The following is a 16,684-nucleotide window of genomic DNA, read 5'->3' on the forward strand; positions in this document are numbered from 1 at the left end:
ATGGGGGTGAGGCGGCTGATGGAGAGTTTGGGCGTAGGGTTGGGTAGTTTAAGGATTAAAAATATTAAATATAATTACACTACATAATTTACTTAATTAATATACCAAAATATATAATTTAAAACTCCACTTAAAAGATTTAAATCTGATACTAAATCATAAATCCCGAAATATATAATTAAGAGAATTTTAAAAATACTAAAAAGTCATTATTTTGGCTTATTTTGAATAAAAACGGACTCCTAAAATTATATAAAATTAAATACTAAAAATATTGAGGTAATAAAACTCAAAATAATATTTTTGGGTTCTTAAAAGGCTCATGAAATAAATTGGATAGAAAGTTGTCATCTAATCCGTCCACGATCCCGTCAACGCGATAAAATAATTCAAATACCAATAATTCATAAAAATCACTAATTATGGGTTAAATGCTTAAAAATCAATTAAATCATGCACAAATAATTCACATAAATATTTAACCCATAAATCTAAAATTTTAAATAAATAAATTCCCTAATTATGCATGCGAATTTACATATTAAAATACCGGGTGTTACATCCATCTTCTTATTTTTCGAAAAAAAAAACCGAGGAGAAAATGTTTTGAGATGAAGAATGAATTTTGGTGTGATTGAAAATGAGTTTGAGTGAAAATATTTATAGGCCAAAAACTAGCCGTTTGTGACCGTTGGGGGTAAAGAAAAATCGAGTATGTGTTGAATAAAAATTTGTGATAATGATACAATGCATATAATGATAATCATAATTAAATAATTATGTATATCATATCACATTATTATAAGATCGGTGTCGTAGACAGCCTTTTATATAATATTGTAAAATTATACCAATATAGTTAGTATAAAGTCGGGTATAGTATATCATATCACATTATTATAAGATCGGTGTCATAGACAACCTTTTATATAATAACATGACATTATACAAATATGATTATAATGTTTAAAAACCTTATAGGCTTTTATATTTGTCGTATCCCTTACCGGGAGTGTGGGATGTCGTCTTAACATCCTCCCAGGATTTATAACAAGTTTTTTAAAAAGTTCATAACATGATATTATATATTAATATATACACAATAAAAATATATAAACAGTAAAATAAAAATTCTTACTTGTTGAATATTTTTGACTTCTTCTTGTATTTTGGAGCGTCGGAAATTATAGAGAACCTTTGAGCGATCGTGCTGATAACGTGTTGTAAAAAGTAAAATTTATAAAACTCAAAAACTCAAAATATTCTCAAACTCCACACTTTAAATTTATTCTCTCAAATTGTGTTTTTTCTACACAAATGGAGAGACCTATTTATAGATCTCAATGGGAGATTAATCCAAAAATTAAATCATCATCATCAACATCATCAGACACTAATTTTCAAAATAATACAACTCAATTTTCAACAATTCTAATATAATATAATATATTTTCAATAAAATTAATGCTTTTAATAAAAAATAATAATTGTGACAAGACTAGGGGCAGGGGTTTTAAACCCAGTCCATTTCTAATTATTCATGGGCCAGGGTCAACTTTATTGGTTTTTGGGCCGAATTTAAAACCCGACCTCCATTTTTAATTATTCATGGGCCGGAGTTTAAGCTCCTACTTTTTGTTCATGGGCTGGTTTAAAACCCAGACTTGTTTTCATTTGTCCGTGGATTAAACCCCGGCCACCTTTTTTATTTATTTTCCTTCTGACAATGAAGTTGTTTCAAATCCATATATATTTTTATCACATCCAAATTTATGGATGATTTAAATATCTATGTAAGACATGTCAGATGTAATTTTAATATAATTCTATAAGTGAGATTTTACTATTATATCATGATATTTTATATTCAATATATCATAAATTTTGACAAATATAATTTTTGTGATGTAAGAATTGATATATATATTCGATGTACATGAAACATAATTGAATAAACATAATTGAAATAATATTGATTCGATATATATTTGTGATGGATGCAAAAGTACTTCATAAATATCTCGAATATGGTATTAATGTAAAAATTTAGTGTTTCCGCTGTGGATATATATATGTCCCCGAAAGCAATAAGTATTTGTTTGTATTGTAAACCGTTTTTTAATCAGACAGTTGCTAGACGGCTATAATGGAATATTATTATATTATAATTAATTATAATTACAATTTAATCGAGCGATTGAAGAAAATTAATTATATAATAATAAGAAATCATGCAAGTTCCATATATATATACCTTACTTTCTGATCATCATCATTACATCATGCAATTTGACACATATACAATATGTTATTGAATGGACGTTGTCTTAATCGGTAAGAGATGAATGCATGTACTGCTACATCGATCGATACTTGTTCCTTGTGCTTAAATATTACACCATTTTGGTATCATGAGCTAGCTGGTGCCAATAATGCCGTGATATGTGTCTTTGATTTTCTGTAGAAAGGCTTCCCTGAAAATTTAGCAGCACATGATGTATCTTATTAATCACTTTAAACCAATGACCGAGCCAGATTTTCGATTGAATTTATGTTATACCTAGAGTAACGCTCCTCTTATATATGTTTTAATACATCTGGTGTTGTATTATAATATAAGAAGATTGCTACTCGAAGTGTAACATAGAGTAAACCCAAATATTATATATATAGACGTTGTTCAGTTGTCAGGGAGAGTTAAACATTACCTGTCAGGTTTGAAAGCCAGGTTTTTGTATGCATACCACTGCAGTAAGTAAGCACAAGGTAACAAAATCATCAATTAAATCGATCGATCTTATTTTGTAAACATATATCGGTTAATTTTAATATGTTTAATTTGTTTTAATGCATTTAATTATAATTAGATAAATTCAATACATATGTATGTATTTTTTAAAAAAAATTGCTCATTTATAATTTCATAATTTGGTTATTTTAAAATTAAAAAAATAATAATATATAAAAGTGATTTGATCTTAAAAATTTAAAATGGTTGAGAAGAACTTACACCAGTATATCCGATTCCTACTAGCTCAAGAAGACCTGGTATCACTGGAAGCTTGTCAACAGCCTGCAATCAAGTTTAATTTAAGAAGAAAATTATTAATGATATATTAATAGATAATTAATGAGAAGGATTAGTGAGATAATTATATGCAATTAATTAATGCATACAGATATCATTCCAGCAGAAGCCCAAAGTGCAACGACTCCAGCCACTCCTAGAGAAGTCACTGCATACTTATCTTCTACTTTGTCCCACTGTAGACCAAATCATTAATTAATTAATTAATCACAAACCAATTCATGAGCTGCTTAAGTTATTTGTGGGAAAATGGAAGACAGAGAATGTATATAAGTAATTATAAATTATTTGTTAGACTCATGACAAAAGTAAAATTTAAAAATTACTATAAATAATTAAGTGATATAATTTTTAAAAAACAAATTTAACATATGAAAGATTGTTCAAATCAATTATTTTTAGAAAGTCTTATTATATAATTACATATAGGAAAAATTATTTTTTTGGTCTTATATATTTCTCACTTTGCGATTTCAGTCCTTTATATTTTCAGATTTCAGTTTTAGTCCGCTATATTTATTTTTTTTGGCAATTTTAGTCCTTTTTCGACGTGGTGCTGATGTGGCACCAATTCAGTGCTGACGTGGAGCTGACGTGTACAGTGTCACGTAAGCATTTTTGAATAAAAAGAACCGAAATTGCCAAAAATCAAAACATGCAGGACTAAAACTGAAATGTGAAAACATATAGGACCAAAATCGCAAAATAACAAACATATAGGACTAAATTTGCAATTTTCCCTTACATATATAGTACAGGTAAATGCATAACATTGATTAATTGTCAAAAAACACAAGCTAGGGAAAGTCTTACGGCTTCTTGGATAGTTTTTATAATCTCTGGGGTCTCCGCCAGCATAACGGCGTCGGCCGGGGGATCTCCGGTGGCCATAGCGACTACATTCCGGGCGATCTTTCGACCTGAATGCATGTGAAATAACAATTTAATTAATTTATATAGTATATATAACGCTGAACCGAAAAAAGTCGCATACGCGCGCCATGCGTCCGTGTCGGGTCATGCATGTCTAGGTACTTACAATAAGCCGTGGTCTTGCCAAGGCGTGTGGGGGAGTGAACGGCGGCGGGGAGTGCATGCAGATTGGGCAAATTCACGCATTGCGACGAAGCCGCGGCGGCGGATTGATGGCGGGGAGGACCCTTTGCGTCAATGAGGGTGGATGAAGAAGAAATAGAGAGTGGGGTGGAAGTTGTTGAGGCCATTGCTTCACACTAGAGAGTTCCGAATTAACCAGCCCTCTTCCCTTGATCAAATAAGATAAGGTATATATATATATATTATTTCCTAAATGGAAATAATATTTATTAATTGAACAAATTTGTTACACTAGAATGTATATATGCTCTGATTTATTGCTATTTTCTACTATATATATTTATCGCCTGTTCTTTTAACAGCAGCTTATAGGTGCTTTTATTTTCATAAAAGTGGAATTTGGAAATTGTGTGTATGATTCCTAGTGTCGGACACGGGAAAGCCACTCGTTTCTATACCAATCTGGATAAAGTGGATCGATGGCCCGAAACTTGGATGGCCATTTTATGGTGTCCAATTGGATAAATTAATTGGGTGCTTGGGAATTAATAATTGTGTTGCCAAAAAAACAATGACAAATGTTATATGTATGTACGCATATGGTTACATACACGATTACACGTATGTTAACTTTGAAATTGTAAATTATTTCAATGAAAGAGATCTTTTTGTTAATATATTTGAAATAATTTTATAACGTCAAATGCTGAAAATTAATAAAATGTGTAATCGTGTATGTACATGTACATGTAGCATAACCCAAAAACAATATCAGCCATCCTAAATAATAAGAGTAACAAAATTCATGGTCAGAGGTCAGGAGTTCGATTTCCCTTACCAACACCTTCTTGGACTAGCCTGTCACACAGAGCTTGCCTAGTCTGGTTTACCCGGCTAACGTAGTTTGCAGGCTATTGCGTTAGTTCGAAGGTTTACCCAGTGCATACCGAAGATAGCGGCTGCGGGTTCCCACGTCACAAAAAAAAAAAAAAACAAAATCCATATATATAGCAAGACAAAGAAGTTAATTGAGGTGGTCGCAAACTATCAATGCGACGGACCCAGCAACAATTTGTATTTGCATGCCCAAATGTCCATTCCGAAATATTCTGAAAGTTTCCAGCTTCTTTGTAACCATTACCTTTAGACTGAACCACACAATGTTACCAACACACCATGCATGATGCTCTAGCGCTAGCTCTAGCTTTATATTATCTATATATTTGCAAGATTTTTTAATTTGATTCAGCAACAGATCAAGAATCTGTAACCATATATATCTTATAAGTTAATATCCTAAACATAAATCGAACGTTTGTTCTTAATTAATTAGATCTAAACCATTCGATGTTAATTGTTAGTATTTTAGTACTTATTTATCAATTTATTATTTAACCAAGAGTAAACCATATCTGGAGAACTAAATTAATTATTTATTTGCTGATCTCTTATATATTCTATCACCTAAATGCTTGGATGTAACTTGTAAGCTACCGACACAGTGAACTTATTCGAATCATAACTCAGAAAGAAGAAGGAATAGCATCTCATTTGTGTGTACATTTAACTTTAATTAATTTAAGAGAGACTTTAATTTGTATATATCCATCATATATATATATATATATAATATATATATATATATATATTCCCGTTGGTTATCATATATTATCGATTTATGTGAAAACAAGATTTTTATCCTTGATTGACCTTATATATACTCATCATGCACGTACATAAAAAAACAAAGTATATATACAGAATTACATTCGTAACTCAAATGGAATTAAATTCAGAGAAATTAATATCTAGCTATATGATCATAAAAATAGAAATTTTCATACATCAACTCTGCAGGCCAGATCATTGGATCCAATAAGAGGCATAGGCCCAAATATTAATCCTCTCTTGAATCCCACAAAGAAATCACACTTGACATAGACTCGATAATGTCCGATACTAGTCTTAATAATGGTTAATCCTGCTGCAGCCTTGTACTCCAGCTTCCCCGTCAGCACCAAGCTCAGCCCCACCACCCCGTAAGCCTCGTCCATGGACATCCCGCCGACCACCTCCGCCGCCACAGGCACCTGTGCGCCTCCTAGCACGGGAGAAAGCGCCACCGTGCTCTTGGGTTCTTGAAACAGAGGTGGCAGCGTCACTTGAGGAGTGATGGCCTGATTCTTATAGGAAACAAACGCCGAAAATTGGTCGTAAAAAACGGAGAGTCGCTTGTTGGGGTTTCTGGTGAGCACGGTGAACTGCATGGCCGTGGACATGAAAGGCGGAGAGGTGGCGTTGAGTTGATACACAGCTGCACTGATGACTCTGAAGTTGGGTCTGCGGGGCCGATAAACGAGCCAAATCGTTAGAACCGCGATTCCGGCTAATACTATGAAGATGGCGATGAATGAACATATGATCAGTGGGACTTTGCTTCGATTTGATGATCTGAACGTCGTGTGGCCTGCAGTTGATAGTACTCCGGCTCTGCCTTCTTTGTGCATGTTCTTCTCTGCTTGTTCTTCATCTTCCATCGTTTTATGTTGTGCGTACGTACGTACTTTGGGTTTCTGGTCTCGTTTTCAACCATGCTCATCCACTATATTATATAGTAGAACACAAAGTTGGAGAAATATTAAAGGTGATTGATTAAAGAAGGGTTTAGGGTTTTTTTTTTTAATTCTAATACGGGAAAATTGCTTTTTTGATCATTTATGTTTGTCACTTTTCGATTTCAGTCTTTTATATTTTTAGATTTCAGTTTTAGTCCGCTATATTTATTTTTTTGGCAATTTTAGTCCTTTTTCCGACGTTGCGCTGACGTGACACCAATTCAGTGCTGATGTGGAGCTGATGTGTACAGTGCCACGTAAGCATTTTCGAATAAAAAGGACCAAAATTGTCAAAAATGAAAACATGTAGGACTAAAACTGAAATATGAAAACATAGATGACCAAAATCACAAAGTGACAAACATATAAGACCAAATTTGCAATTTTTCCTTCTAATAATTAATTAAAAGTATATATTTGTCAGTTCAAAAAGATTAATGATTATTTTGTTCACTCTCTAATCTCCAAATATAAAGTTATTTTATTTTATGATGATGAATTTTTAATAAAAATTAGACAATTTATTATAAAATGACGGAAGATTGTATTTTTGTCCTATATATATATTTTTCGTTTTACTATTTTGGATTTTTATGTATCAAATATCTGTTTTAGTCTGTTATTTAATTTGTTTTTTTGGCAATTTTAATATTTTTTTTTTACTTGACACTTACATAAAACCAATGCAGTGATGATGTGACATTAATGTGTGCAGTGATGGTGTGGAATCAATATGTACAATATCCACATTAACAAACTCAGGAGTATGGTGTGCAGAAAAAAAAAAAGAAGTAAAATTGTCAAAAATAAAACTTATATGATTAAATCTGAAATTTGACAACAAAGAATTAAAACGAAAATCACGACAAAATTGCATGTTCAAAATTGTCATCCTCCCTAACAATGAGGAATATTTTGATTAATTTCTTTTTCTCTTCTCTATAATATGATTAGGATAAACAATGGTGTGCACTTTCAATATAATGTGCGAATCAATGAAAGCGTTATATATTCTTTCTCCTTTAATTTATTCTCGTTTAAAGAGCGGTGGTGGGGTGTGTTTTATCACTTTGCATGGGCCATTAACTTTACTTTGTGCATGTTTATAATCAAATTAGATTTTTTGAAAAGAAAAAATAATAATAATGAAGGAATTTCTGGTCCAACAAACAGGTCCCGTTTTTTAATCAAAATATACAAATCCAAATCATTTTTTAAAATTTTAGATTTGTGGTATGGGTAGTTTTTGTAAGTGATTCTCATTAATTTTGTTAATGAATTTTGTATATTGATTCATGACGACAAACGCGAAATGATTCAAATCTTAACATATAATACATGTACACCAGTTCTTAACCAATTTATCTATATTACATATTGGCATCACGCTTCGCCGTTTAAAAGAAAAATGCAAGTTAATAGTCTAAAACTATGAACTAATATAACATAATAAAAAAATGAACAATATATGTAAGTTACAAAAGTGTGTATATATATATATATATATATACCATGTTAGGATAGTACGTAAGTAATAATTTATAATATTCCACATTTGCTCTGCGGAAGCATTCAACGTAAGTCGACTCCTACGTTGTTATTGCACTCAAACAAGCAGAATGGACTATATTTTCGACCACTTTTTTTTTTTTTTTTTCAAAAATCCAAAATTCTGAGTGCTCTCTCTACATAAGCCAAATCCTCGTCACTACTTTAATTAATCGTTTTTAGATTAAGTAGGTACATATATATGAATTGATAGTGCATGGATGAAAATCATCTAGAATCTCGCTCGCACGAGACCAAATTCCCAGTGATAATTCACATGGAGCGAAATCTAAGACTTTGGATTAAATAATAAATTTCAACTTCCTGCTTCTGATAAAAAAAAATGTAAAATATTATGTATTAAATTTTTTTAAAAAATTTTCAAAAAAAGTAAGTTACAAAATATATATATATATATTTTCACAAGGTTTTAGTTATTCCCCCATTCAAAACGGACCCATATTGCCGGTTAACCTAGAAATTCTCTTAAGTTAAATTTAAGGAAAAATATTTTTTTGGTCCATTAACTTGTCCATGTTTTGGTTTTGATTCATTAATTTTTCAAAATTTAGTTTTGATACACTAACTTTTAATTTTCAGTAATTTTGGTCCAACTACACACGTGTCACTGTGTCAGCTAGACATTGGCACACGTCAGCATTTTTCGGGTGACGTGTGCCAATGTCTAGCTGACACGTATGCAGTTGGACCAAAATCACTGAAAATTAAAAGTTAGTGTACCAAAACCAAATTTTGAAAAGTTAATGGACCAAAACCAAAACGTGGACAAGTTAATGGACCAAAAAAATTATTTTTCCTAAATTTAATGACATGTCTTTCTCTTAATTAAAGAAACAAAATATAAAATGACCATATAGCTAGGTTTGTACGTGTGCTTAAAAGGTGAGAGGAGTGGAAATGAAACTGCTCGATCTCATATATCTAATCATCCTTTTCTGTGTATGGTTTTTTTAAGATTTTTCCATAGATGCAAAACTTGATTACTTGAAATTTGAAAAGAGGATAACACACAAATGAAAAGAAAAGGGGGACAGCAGTACGTACGATTCCGATCAATTAATGAAACCTCATAAAATCTAAATCTCCAACCCTATCTTGGTTTCTCTTCGTACTATGTACGTTTCTTATCATTTATTAATTTTAAAGTTCAGAGACATATATAGTTCAACTGATCATGTACTTATTTGGAAGGAATTTATACATTACCAAACTATTTATATAGCATATGTATGAATATAGAGGGATTTATTCAGGTTTTTGTGCATGGCACTTTACCAAAAGCAAGTAGCAACCTCACGTTTTTTTTTTCAAAACAAAGTTATAATATTAAATTTGATGGTTATGCTATTCATTCTTGTAAAAATTTTACTCTTCTTGAATTTATTTTTACCATATTTCAGTCCATCCAATATTTAAAATAACAATATAGACAACAAGAATGAGACTAATTAAACATATTAGAGCACGTTAATATATATAATCTATTGCATTTGGTGCGTACGTACATGATATTAGTTAGAGCAGCATGGGCCCGAACCGTACCCAACTACATCAATGTAATTCACCTTTCTCTATCTTTATTTGCAATTATGGGCTTTAGGTGGCTCGGTGGTTGATTCCATCGTCTTAATCATAGTAAGATATTAACTCACTGCCCCCACCATATTTTATATCACAACTGCCATGAAATAAGACCCACCAACAATATGCACGCACCCCACTAATAAGATAACAGTCCCATGCGATACTAGATATATATATTTAATCCAACACACTTTTAATTACAAGCCTAGGTAATTAGATCTTCTGTCCAAACAAATAACAAGTACACACACATATATGGACTATGTTGCTTAATTACTAGAACTAAATTAAGGTAATGATCGTCTCGGCGGCGGCGAGCTAGCTAGACAGCATGAGCATCAGCGTTAATGGACAATCTCAAGTCCCACCAGGCTTCAGATTTCATCCCACAGAAGAGGAGCTTTTACAGTATTACTTGAGGAAGAAGGTCGCGGCAGACAAGATCGATTTGGATGTGATCCAGGATGTAGATCTCAACAAGCTTGAGCCCTGGGATATACAAGGTTTATCAATTACCACCAACACATTTTAGATTTTCATGAAAATATATAACTGTGTATGTGTGTGTGTATTTTTTGGAGTAGAAAAGTGTAAGATTGGATCCACTCCTCAAAGCGACTGGTACTTCTTCAGTCATAAAGACAAGAAGTACCCAACAGGCACGCGCACCAATCGCGCCACAGCTGCTGGATTCTGGAAGGCTACCGGACGTGACAAAGTAATCTATAGCAACTCAAGCCGAATTGGGATGAGGAAGACTCTTGTTTTCTACAAGGGTCGTGCCCCGAATGGTCAAAAGTCTGATTGGATCATGCATGAATATAGACTCGATGACAACACGGAATATGTAAGTGAAAATCAATTTTCTGATCTGCGGGATTCTAAACCGGTGAGTGCCTATTTTATATATACGTGTGAACGTGATCATGTTTTCAAAAATGATGATTGAAGGTGTGCATTGATGACGTGCTGCAAGAAGAAGGCTGGGTGATTTGTCGAGTGTTTACGAAGAAAAATCACTGCCACAGGGCATCAGCCGGGAGGCGCATGCTCAACACTATAGATGTTTCACCATATGACTGCGACGATGAAGAAAATGTAGAAAAAATGCTCATACCATGCCCATTTAACCCAAGAAATCCAGTGGTGCCCAATGATAACATGATGAATTTAAGTCGAGGATTCTTGAAACTACCAAGCCTGAGAGATATTTCCAGTGAAGAAGAAATAGCGGATCAGTCCCAGGGATCCATTAACTATGATAATTACTCAGAAATATTAGAAAGCAGTGGGCTTCAAGATTGGGCAGCTCTTGAGAAACAGGAACATGATCAGCTATCGTGTTTCGCAAATCAAGATCATGATCCCGGATTGTTGTTGACTACGTTTGTTAATAATTATAATTATAGTAATAATAACCATGGTCAAAATATTGATCAATTAATGCCTCGACTAAACGAGCAACAGGGGACTTCACTACAATACCCTACTGCCAATCAGCTGGATTCTCAGAATGACTGCTATCTGTGGAGAAACCATGGGCTCTTTCACTTGTCGTCTTAGTTACTGCTATTAGTAATGAATACAAACATATGTTAAAGCACGATGTAGTTAATAATACTGATGTGCAGGGACAATATATATGTTGGAAAATTAATAAAAATCTAGTGTTATGGATGTTACAGTGACTCTATATGTTTCTGGTACTGGCTACTTTAAGGACTAGATATGAAGCTTATTAATAGGTACAAATGACTTGACGCTTCATTTGTAATACCATATGAAAGATCTAGAAAGTTAATGTAGTCTAGGAAATGTGTACTTGGGAATTCCCATTACCATAATTTTATTGGCTGGTCTATGTTGGATAGGTTCGAACCATCATTCTTCATGCTATGCAGCAGAGTTCAGTGATGGAGAAGGAGAAAATATATACTTTGTGAATATCATGCGATTCATCGTTTTAAATGTTGAGTAACAAGTCAATCTGGATGTTCGGGGTCCTAAATTGCAGAATGAATTCAACACTCACGTGAACAAATGGTTGGAATTTACATGAAAAAACTTTCATAAGTTACGTCAAATGTGATTCCTTTCTCGAATGCTTACCAATTTACAACTGAATTATCTAAAGCAACAAAAGTGATCAAGAAGAAAAACAAGAGGAAAAAATCCCATACCCCACAATGCTCTTTTGAAGATCTAACTAAGTAGCTAATGACAAATTGTGATTATGATAGGAAAAGATTTGTAGATCATAATGAATTTTTACAAAAAAAAGACGTCCAGTTAAGATCTGAAAATAAAAAATAAAAAATTACCCATATGCCATATTATTTGCATCTGCAGGCATAAACAGAACGTTCAACTTGTCTCTTCTTTATTCAAATCAGAGGTCCAGACAACATCTTTCAGCCCAGATGAGAAGGTTTTGTAGAACTGTATCATGATATGTAATAGCAGAAGAATTAAGATAGTCCATACAAATAAAAATATAAAAGTGATAGCTAATATTTAGATATTGGCATGCCTTGTGGAACTCCAATGTGTCCCCACCAGTTTTACGGAGCTCAACCAGGTGCAATGAAGGAGCCACCTCAAAAACCTGAAGTGAACAGCAGCCAGCTTGATGTTGATGAAAACCAAAAGGTAAGATCACATCCATGGCGAAAAAAAAATATCTCATGGAATAGTTTACATAATGGTCCCTACTCCCTTGATTAATATCCATGGGATTTCTGTTAATTAAGCTTTAAGCAATTAAATATTGAGATAATTTAATTAATTTAGCATCTACGGTCCCAGGCAGTATCTTGACTCGTTACAGTACTATTTCAAAAAGTAAGCAAGTCGATCCTAAAATCGACATGCATAAAACAAAATTAATTTGCTTAAACCAAGTTAATACCTCTGTAGCTACAGCAAGTTGCCCTTTCCTTCCACTCTTGTCACCTTGTAACTTCATCTGAATATGGTTAGAAAAACTTCAGATAACTAGTGCGTGCGTTAATATTATCCTTCAGTTGGAAGTACCAAAATCGTGGGATATCCAAAGAGTTGTATTATCACCTTATAGTTTTTTTTGTGAACATTAAAGCCCAAAGGTTTAGCTGTTTCCTCAATTTTTGACATTATTTCATTTGCTGGACATGTAGATGTAAAGCGAGTTTCTCTCTTCACCAGGCCCTGCAGTTTTTTTAACCGACACAAAAGAGATAAAGATTAGACACCAGATAGTTTGAATTCAGGCATTCACAGATAATGGTGGAAGTTTCCTTGATAACTAGAATATAGCTAGAGCCATAAAAGTTTGCAACTACAAATAATCTGAAGAGGAAATTCGCCTATATCAAAGAATAAGTGGATGGTATGTTTCCAAACCGATTTTAACAACAAAATACACATCAATGGCCACCACCAAAAGGAGGAAGAAGAGAAGAGTAGACATGTGGGATAACACATACCATCTGCTTATCGAACAAATTTTCGAGGCTGAAACCCTGAGTCCTAGATATAAGCTCGAAGGCATTCATGGAGACAGGTTTTTCTTTTCTTTCTGTGACAAGACAGTCCTGCAAAAGAATATGGAATCAGACCAAACCAAATGTAGCCATGCACCGTCAGCAGGTTATACCAAACCAAAACACCATTTGAATGAAAAGCTTACCTAAGGGATAAAACAAATACAAGTAAACTTACTTCAGAGTCATTAAAGACAGCATCAACATCGTCGACATTGACATCCTCTTCCTGCTTAAAACAGGGCTGCTTGTAATCTTTCTTGAACCAATCATTTTCTAGAATTTCCGGAATAGTAATTCGCTGGAACATATAATACAATGCAAAATTCAGTACTCAAATATCTTTTATTAGAGCATGTGCATATATTAGGTTTTTAAAATGGTAAAATATTTGTTTTGTTGGTAGCTAAGCGGTAGTTGTATTGCTATCATATTTTTTTCACTCCTTAGTGATTTTTGATCACTAATTTTAGAAGGAAGAAGGAGTGCAGATCTGTGATTGAGGAGAGACCCGCAAGAAAAATCCAAATCTACCCTTTTGAAATCTGCACGTATATTTCATCAGCCAAAAAGGTATGAATTTGGACTTTATCTTCATATAAAGAAATTTTTTTATTTATTCAATAAGTATTCTTTTACAAGAAAAATGAATATAAACTTACACCCAATAATCTTGACAAATAAATAACAAATACAAGATCCAAAAATAAACGACAATGCAACTGTGGTAATGTTTATAGTTTTGGACCTTACAGTGAGTGGATTTGGATCCAGAATACGCTTAATCAGCCTTTTAGCATTGGATGAAAACCATGGTGGAAACGAAAATTCAGCCTTGTGGATCTGAAAGAACACAGAGTTTTGAAGACATTCCAACATAACTCAGAACACAAAACAAGACTTGTTCAGAAACTTACTTTCCTGTACAGAGCAACGAGGTTGGGCTCATCGAAAGGCAAATATCCAGCCATCAAAACAAAGAGAATAACTCCACATGACCATACATCTGATGCAGTACCATCATAGCCTTTATCATTGAGCACCTGATGAAAAGACGTCTTAAATAATAGTAACCAAAATGTGCTTCTGACGACATCATGGTTCCATAAACCGCAAGTGGTACCTCTGGTGCTACATAATTTGGTGTGCCACAAGCCGTGTGAAGCAGCCCATCTTCCTACAGTAAGAATATTCATCATGAGATTTCCCTTGTTTCAATTATGATATTCTGGAGACAGGAAAACCAAATACTTGAAATGAATGAGAAAAAAGTTTCGGTTCCCAGACTCTTTTTAAAACCTCCACAGTTATGGATATTGGCAATTTGAACTACAGAAACTGCATATACCTACCCGGACCTGCTTTTGAAATGCACTCAATCCAAAATCTGAAACTTTAAGAACTCCATGAGAATCCAGCAACAGATTCTCTGGCTGAAAAGATACAAAGACAGATCACTTCTTCATGAAAGAAGACAATAAAGATTCTGAAATTTTAGCTTAATAAGAGGCTTATGAACCATCAGATAGAGAATGGACTTTCTTCAACCTTCAAATCTCTGTGGTACACACCTCGACTGTGGCAGTAATCCACAGCATTGATGAGTTGTTGAAAGTACCTCCTAGCATCGCCTTCTTTAAGTTTCCCATATTTAGCCTATAATAAATAAAGGACAGATTGCATCATTCCTGTTGTTACTGCCAATCAATCTAGAATAAACTCAAGCAACTGATAAGCAGTGAAGCAACGTTACATTAACGCGTTTTAAAAGTCGAATTTGGGGCAAATTGATCTAAAAGTACAATAAATCAAAACTTACTATTTTATCAAATAGTTCTCCTCCACCGACATATTCAAGAACAATGTAGATCTTTGTTCTGCTTGCCATAACCTAGCACAGGCACAAACCAAGGTATATACAGCAGTTGTAATACTGAGAGTTGGCTCGCAGACAAGTTACCATTGAAACGGGTCACTCTATACTAACTAAGCAGCTATAGCAAAACAGAAAATATATAATTTTTGAGGAATAACTTCAGGAGTACATTAAAAAATTGTAAGAGTAAACGACAGCACAATCACTCTATCAACAGGCATTAAGCATGGTCCAAATGACATTAACTTCAAGTAAGCATGTTCGGTATTTTCTCAAACAGAAGTATAGTCATACTCCTCCTGTCATATATTAAAAAATATGCGCTTCTATAGGTCACTTTTACCGATCATTTGCCGTGTTTTCAAGAGCTTGACAGAGTTTACAAGAAGAAGAAGAAGGAGAAGAAGAAAAGGGAGAGGGAATGAATTGGAACCTCTAATATATTTAAGACATTGGGATGCGTGATCATCTTCATCGTCGAAATTTCTCTTTTTATCTGCAAAACAAATGCGATCAGTGGGTGAAGAAAAATAGACGAAAAGGAAATCTATCATTCGACAAGTAATTGATTACAACAGGTATTTTGGTATCGTAAATTTAATTTTTTTTTCATTATTAATCACGTGATTTTTCGACATGTAAGTGAAATTTCCTGTATTTACACCAGGAAATCCACGATTTCAGTCGAACAACGACATTGGAGATCACATTCGTTCGCTCGGACGAACAAACGATTACATTAACAAACGAGTATGAAGATTAATATGCGGATTGGTTGCGTATCGAATCAATCACATATCATCAATACGATTGAAATACGAAGAACCTGTTCCACCATGTGATGCCTGAGCACTCGATGACGATCGATGATTTTGATTGCGACGGCGGATTCGCCGGTGATTTGGGTGTTCCTGGCAAACTTGACCTTGGCGAAACTGCCTTCTCCCAGGGTCCTTCCCAGCTCGTACTTGCCCACGAGCGTCCGACTTCCCATCGCCGACGCCCTGCTCATCTCTCCAATCTTAAACTGAATCCAAAATTTTCTACAAGAGAAATCAAACGATGAATATTTATATTAAATAGTTAACGAGAGAGAAGAAGTAGGAGCGGTAACAAGGAAGGTGTGTCGGAAAGGAGCAGATGAACGCTCATCATTCATATTTGGCTGTTAACTAACGTCCTTATCATTCAAAAACATACACGCTTTCCTAATTCCCATAATTAGTTTGGCTTGCAACAAATTATATTTATAAATGTATAGATTATGATTAAGTGAATAATAATCTAGTGGTATGCAGTGTCCAAAAACAAACAATGAAAAACTGAAAATTCAAAAAACGGATAGTATTTTGTTAAATAAGTGATTTTAGTTTCA

At 33.6% G+C, this 16,684-nt stretch overlaps 4 protein-coding genes across 8 annotated transcripts; 1 reads left to right on the plus strand and 3 right to left on the minus strand.

Moving 5' to 3' along the window:
- Positions 1 to 2,197: 2,197 nt before the first annotated feature.
- Positions 2,198 to 4,460, minus strand: LOC140884772 (protein CURVATURE THYLAKOID 1B, chloroplastic). Its single transcript, XM_073291619.1, has 6 exons — positions 4,128 to 4,460; positions 3,902 to 4,008; positions 3,178 to 3,264; positions 3,011 to 3,073; positions 2,709 to 2,746; positions 2,198 to 2,474 (listed from the first exon to the last, which is right to left on the minus strand). Exons 1-6 carry the CDS (start codon positions 4,309 to 4,311, stop codon positions 2,417 to 2,419), a joined length of 537 nt encoding a protein of 178 aa, XP_073147720.1. The 5' UTR covers positions 4,312 to 4,460; the 3' UTR covers positions 2,198 to 2,416.
- A 1,408-nt stretch (positions 4,461 to 5,868) lies between these two features.
- LOC140885132 (NDR1/HIN1-like protein 12) lies at positions 5,869 to 6,757 on the minus strand. Its single transcript, XM_073292066.1, has one exon. The coding sequence runs from the start codon at positions 6,679 to 6,681 to the stop codon at positions 5,983 to 5,985; it is 699 nt and encodes a 232-aa protein (XP_073148167.1). The 5' UTR covers positions 6,682 to 6,757; the 3' UTR covers positions 5,869 to 5,982.
- A 3,154-nt stretch (positions 6,758 to 9,911) lies between these two features.
- On the plus strand, positions 9,912 to 12,268 carry LOC140880988 (NAC domain-containing protein 66-like). Its single transcript, XM_073285920.1, has 3 exons — positions 9,912 to 10,415; positions 10,497 to 10,759; positions 10,864 to 12,268. Exons 1-3 carry the CDS (start codon positions 10,244 to 10,246, stop codon positions 11,473 to 11,475), a joined length of 1,047 nt encoding a protein of 348 aa, XP_073142021.1. The 5' UTR covers positions 9,912 to 10,243; the 3' UTR covers positions 11,476 to 12,268.
- On the minus strand, positions 10,262 to 16,452 carry LOC140880987 (CBL-interacting serine/threonine-protein kinase 9-like). Of its 5 annotated transcripts, none has more exons than XM_073285917.1 (15): positions 16,136 to 16,451; positions 15,743 to 15,805; positions 15,253 to 15,324; positions 14,982 to 15,089; positions 14,792 to 14,866; positions 14,557 to 14,610; positions 14,351 to 14,476; positions 14,187 to 14,276; positions 13,612 to 13,734; positions 13,377 to 13,484; positions 12,982 to 13,098; positions 12,821 to 12,877; positions 12,443 to 12,517; positions 12,234 to 12,351; positions 10,262 to 10,401 (listed from the first exon to the last, which is right to left on the minus strand). In XM_073285917.1, the coding sequence occupies exons 1-14, from the start codon at positions 16,319 to 16,321 to the stop codon at positions 12,277 to 12,279; spliced, it is 1,329 nt and encodes a 442-aa protein (XP_073142018.1). In that variant the 5' UTR covers positions 16,322 to 16,451; the 3' UTR covers positions 10,262 to 10,401; positions 12,234 to 12,276. The 5 variants fall into 5 exon arrangements, 4 of the variants coding, with proteins under 4 accessions (XP_073142018.1, XP_073142015.1, XP_073142020.1 ...); XM_073285914.1 differs by having other exon boundaries at positions 14,786 to 14,866; positions 16,136 to 16,450; XM_073285919.1 differs by lacking the exon at positions 16,136 to 16,451 and having other exon boundaries at positions 15,005 to 15,089.
- Positions 16,453 to 16,684: the final 232 nt, after the last annotated feature.

The sequence above is a fragment of the Henckelia pumila genome, chromosome 2 (genome assembly GCF_033568475.1).
Source record: "Henckelia pumila isolate YLH828 chromosome 2, ASM3356847v2, whole genome shotgun sequence".
NCBI classification, from domain to species: domain Eukaryota; kingdom Viridiplantae; phylum Streptophyta; class Magnoliopsida; order Lamiales; family Gesneriaceae; genus Henckelia; species Henckelia pumila.